General features: G+C 37.2%; 1 protein-coding gene across 1 annotated transcript in view; it reads left to right on the top strand.

The window, feature by feature from the left end:
- The first annotated feature begins 307 nt into the window (after positions 1-307).
- GTPBP10 (GTP-binding protein 10 (putative)) overlaps positions 308-5,492 on the top strand; it is an 11,629-nt gene continuing 6,444 nt past the window's right edge. Inside the window, exons 1-4 of the mRNA XM_010294189.1 lie at positions 308-510; positions 605-696; positions 1,819-1,963; positions 4,830-4,903. Coding sequence (XP_010292491.1) covers positions 371-510; positions 605-696; positions 1,819-1,963; positions 4,830-4,903 — 451 coding nt within the window. The 5' untranslated portion in view covers positions 308-370. The remainder of the gene's footprint in view (positions 511-604; positions 697-1,818; positions 1,964-4,829; positions 4,904-5,492) is intronic.

Genomic DNA, 5,492 nt, shown 5'->3' with positions numbered 1-5,492 from the left:
GGCCTCTCTGGCGCGGGCTGGTGGGGGGCGCTCCGCAGGCACGTCCCAGGCCAATGCCCGCTGCCCTCGCCAGGGCTGACCCCTGGGGCTCTGCAGGCCGGCCGGGCATGCCGTGAGGTATCGCTGCCGGGGAAGAAACGTCACGCATTTGTCTTGCTAAAAATTATCTCGGAGGGTTGCGTGTCTGTTTTCTGAACGTTCATTATTGCCGTTAGAGAAAAGTTGTATCTGAGCAGTTTTAGCCACGTTGTTTTTAACGACTACAAAATGAAAAATAAACCGCGTAATAGTGATATGAAACTTGTTGTTTTGTTAGTATGGCAACTTTATAGACGATTTACGGCTCTATGTGAGAGGAGGAACTGGTGGAATGGGTTATCCTCGTCTAGGTGGGGAAGGAGGGAGAGGTGGTGATGTCTGGTTCATCGCCCGAGAAAGAACTACCTTAAAGAGCATAAAGGATAGATATCCCCAAAAGAGATTTGTAGCTGGAACAGGAGCCAACAGCAGGTAAGAGTCTGTCTGATGGAAGTTGTTATATACATCTTTTCCAGAGAGCAAAATGTCAGTCTAAATTACTAAGCCTTGATTTAATTTCTCCCAGTGTTAAAGCGCTAAAAGGCGAAAAAGGAAAAGATTGTGAAGTTCATGTGCCTTTGGGAATTTCAGTTCTTTGTGATGATGGCAAGCAGATTGGTAAGGACTTTTGCTTTGTTTTAATGTATCTAGTAGATACTGTCATATTTATTGATAGTGTCTAGCAGACTTCTAACACTAGGATTTTTTAAAGTTACACATGTCCCAGAATATATGTTTGTTTGGACAAAGAGTTGACAAAAAATACACTGTAGAAATTGTTGGAAAAGTGAGGACCCCTTCAAGAAATTAGCAGTAGTTAGTTGGTATCACTACAGGCAGCAGAAAGAAAATTGCCCTTGCAAACAAAGGCTGGAAGCCGTACTGATGCTCCATATTAATGTCCATATTAATGACCTGACATTAATTATGTGTCCATAAACTTGGGTAGTTATCCCTATAACTTTACTGAATTATAACACTACTTACAAGTTAAAGATCCTTTCTGAGTGTCAGCTTTTCAGGTTATCTAAAATACTTAGACTTTTTTTACTCTCTTTTTGAAATGTGGTACCTGGTAGTAACCAGGAAGATCTTCGTCAATACAGTGCTCTTGGAATAGCTCTCAATGGTTCCTTCACAATTTCTCAGAGTTTTTCTTCTCATAGTGTTTAGAGTTCAAACTAAATTCACAAATGACTCTGATGTGTAACAAAATTGTATGTATGGCAAGAACTGTTTATGATGTAGGCATGTCGTATAATTCATATATACCCATATAATTCAAGGTATCCTTGAATTATGTACTCAAATGTTGCATTTTTATTTTTTTAAATTATTCTAACATTTTAACCCTAAGGGAGAAATTATAGTCTGCATCTTAATGAAAAAATACGGAACATGTGATGGGTTTGCTGTAGCCACATCTCTGTCAATGCAGATTTTTCCTTGCATTCTTGAATTGAAGTATTGGAGGCTTCAGAACTACCATCTTGGCCACACTTTGCCTGCCTGTACTTAGGACTTTTCTTGAAGTGACTAACTATACAACAGAGGGGAATACCGGGGTGTGATTGCTCTTATTTGTTTCCAAAGAAAGAAAAATACCATGACCCCGAGTGCACAGCTCTTACAAGAAAGCATACAGAAAATTCTCTCTTCACTGAAGATAGATTTAAGTGGAAAATCACAGCTGAACTACTGCAGGGGATTGTGCTTTTTCACGAGTGAATTTATTTTCAGGAGAACTTAATGCAGCAGGAGAGAGATTCCTAGCAGCTCGTGGAGGTCTTGGAGGCTCTTTGGCCACAAACTTTGTGCCTTGCAAAGGTCAGAGGCGAATTGTTCATCTTGATTTGAAACTTATAGCAGATGTTGGCTTAGTTGGGTAAGTACTGTAGTTTGAGAACTGACATTAGAAAACAAAGTAGTACATTTCAAACGGGATTTCAAAGAAATTTGAGTTTGGAGGATGAGTGTTACAGTACTTTTGCATTGCCACTTAAATTACTTCCAGTTTGCAAAAATCAGATAGATTTTAAACCTATTGAAATTAATTTTAAAATTTGGAAGGTATGCGTTATGTTTTTGTGGGTGAAGGGCTCCATGAATCAGGGTAATACATAATTATTAATATAATTGAATTTAGCAATTGCAGTGATTATCAAAATACTATTAGCTAATATTTATGAAATAAGTAGGAGGTGCAAAATATCCAAGAACACTATCCGTATTGCATCTTTGGATTTATGATACTGGCACAAGTGGATCCTTTCAGTAGTAGTTCTAAAGAGAGTTCAAAGGCTATGTAGCCTGCTCTCAAACAGCTTGGAATGTTGGAAGGAAGTAATTGCAAACTAAAAGAGTAGGACTTGCATTTCAATGTTGCTGCTTTATAACAATGCAGATAAATATATTTTTATTTGGGGAAAGCTTTCAACAAACTACAGTTGTGAAAGTATTGGCCTCTTCAGCATCTGCTTGCCCGCCCCATGGTCGTTATTAATAAAAAACATAGGAAACATAAAATGACAAGGGGTTTGAGGTGGAAATAGTCTAATCAGTATACACTGTTAAAGAATGGAAACTTGAAGACAGCATGGTTTTTTACTTACATTTTTATTTTTTTGCTTATTAGAAATAGTTCTGTTAATATCAGATTTATCTGAAGTTAGGACATTTTGAAGTGGTCTTCAGTAATTACATGATAGAGAAGTTCTTTTCTTGCTTTAGAATGTGTGAAAATATAGGAGTTTTATGACACCAGTGCTTCTGTAATCTTGCATTTTGGCTTGTATTTTAAATGGCAGTTTCCCTTTAAAATAGATAAAAAGAGTCATTATCAATTAATGAGAGGAGAATATTATTTTCTTCTTGAGAGTATGAATCAACCTCCGAGTTTGTGGTTGTACTTTGATCTCTTTGTGTTTGTTATTTTTACTTCAGTAGATTTGCAAGTGGTTTGCTATGAGATCAGGTAAAAAACATCAGGTTTGGGTACAGGTTGTGATGTGTAGTGTAGGTTGCAATTTAAATTTCAAAGAGCATATTGTACCTCAGTGGAAATAAAATACTCACTTGAGGATATGACCAGAGTAACCTTCTGGAATGTCTTCAAGGCACCTTTCAACATCAGAGTGCATTAAAACCACCCTCGATAGTTTTCCTGTTATAATGAGTCATTATGTCTCTCTCTTTTTTAAGAAAGCCCCATATACAACCCTTTGTAAAGCCCCTTAATGCAATACTAGTCTTGTTTTTCATTAGTTCATGTTCTTACTAGCTGTCCCTGTTAACAGCTCATGATTCTGCTTGTATTCAAGTGGAGAATATATGGTTTTCTCTGTGACACATGCCTTTGTATCTTGTGACCAATGTTCAGTTGCTTGTAGACACAGCTTTCTTTGATCACTGTTGTTCTGAATAACTGTGAATCTGACTGGGACACAAGTCTTGTGTCATGTCCCATATGGAGCAGGTGCTATAAATCAAGACTATAGTCTATCCTTTGATGTCAGCATGAGCTTCAAGTTTGACATGGATCAAGGCTATTGTGTCTTTTACAGCTCAGATTAATCTTTAAAATAAGCACATGTTGAAATTTCGGTTTTAACTTAGGTTTCCATTTCAATGGGTAGATGCATTCTGTGAAGAAGCTTTTGTTTTTGTTTTAGTATGCAGGTGTAGCTATCTCTTGTAAGGAGAAAAGGTCTGCACAGACGAGCTCCTAGGGCTTCACTGGTATTCTTTTTGGTTTACTTAGTAACAAAGGAGGTTAGTCCTAATTTCAGGATCCCTCATACAACTTCCTTGCCTTAAAAATATACGCAAACTGCATGTGTGTGTCTGTGTACACAAAGTATGGTACACTCTCTATTGCTCTTCCCCCCTCTCCCTCATATATATGTACCTACAGAGTTTACATATGCTTTCTACATTAGCTAAACTGTAGCATAGATATCATTGGTACTTAAATTGTAGAATCATAGAATCATTAAGGTTGGAAAGGACCTTTAAGATCATCAGATCCAACTGTCAACCCAACACCACCATGCCCATGTCCCAAAGTGTCACATCTACATGTTTTTTGAACACCTCTAGTGATGGTGACTTCACCACTTCCCTGGGCAGCCATCTCCTCACCCTTGATTTTCTTTAACCACTGTTATAGCTGCTGGGCAAGAAAGCAGGTACTACAGAACTGTTCTTCAGAGGATTACACCTCATACTGTTGTTCACCATTTTCAGTGTCAAAAGTTATTTTACCATCTCTAGCAGCATCTCTGGGATGAATGTTTAATTAACCATGATTTTTATACCAAAAGACTGTAAATCCAACTGATAAGACGCATTTGCATGACAAGCGTTTAGAATGTAAATGTAACTTAGAAAATCAGCTATAGCCTGTGAAGACTGAATCCAAGAAGACCTGGATGCCTCTACTGTATTTCCATTCAAGTGACTTTGAAAGATTTCCCTTAAATCTGTTACACATGTATTTACACACCTCTCCTGCCTGCATCCTTGGAAAGTATTGTTGGCTTTAGAAAAATTACTCAGATTTGATTTAACAAAATCATAATGATCTGGGTTTTGGGTTTTGGTTTGTTTTTTTAAAAAGTCTGATAAATAAGTCTGCAAAAATCACTTGATGGCATTGAGTTTGACTAAGGTAATATAGTGTATTTGGTAATAAAATACACAGGAATCACAGATTTGTTTATTCAGTGTATAAATCCTGACTTTCCTTCTAGGTTTCCAAATGCGGGAAAATCATCCTTGTTAAGCAAGATTTCTCATGCCAAACCTGAGATTGCAAATTATGCATGTAAGTTCATACTCTTATTTTTAGAGCAGTAGTATTTCATGAGAGCAAGAAGTCTTTTCTCTGACTTGGTTTACAGGTTTATAATAAAGAATAGGGGATAACCATGTTGCCTGCTAAATATGTTACACAGATTTGTAATTGTAAGAAATACTTTAGAGAGAACTTGCTGTTTCAGTGTCCAGTTCCTTTAACCACCTCAGTATTTCATGTATACACACTCTTAATGCTTCAACCTGTTGATGTAGCGTCTATTTAACATTTCTTTTAGTCTCAGCACATTTTATTGCATCTGAGACTCTCCATGGTGTGCAATATACTCAGTTTACTGAATATGCACCACCAAGTTCCTTTGTATAAACATCTTGTATGCTCTGGAAATAGCTACCACCTGTTCTTGCAACAGAGTAAGATTTTTGTTTTGTATCACTGAAAAATGCCATTTTTACTGTTTTTCTATCAGTAGATTAGGATAAGCCATCTGATCATTCTTCAATTAAGAAGTAAGAGTACAAGTACGGGTAATTCCTACCCAACTTCTTCACCACTCCTGATGCTTTAGCCTTGGTATATTTTTCCTCAGTTGGAAGAG

The sequence above is a fragment of the Phaethon lepturus genome, unplaced genomic scaffold, assembly GCF_000687285.1.
Source record: "Phaethon lepturus isolate BGI_N335 unplaced genomic scaffold, ASM68728v1 scaffold46649, whole genome shotgun sequence".
In the NCBI taxonomy this organism is placed as follows: domain Eukaryota; kingdom Metazoa; phylum Chordata; class Aves; order Phaethontiformes; family Phaethontidae; genus Phaethon; species Phaethon lepturus.
Note: the sequence above shows the minus strand (reverse complement) of the source record. Positions and strands in the feature narration are given on the sequence as shown.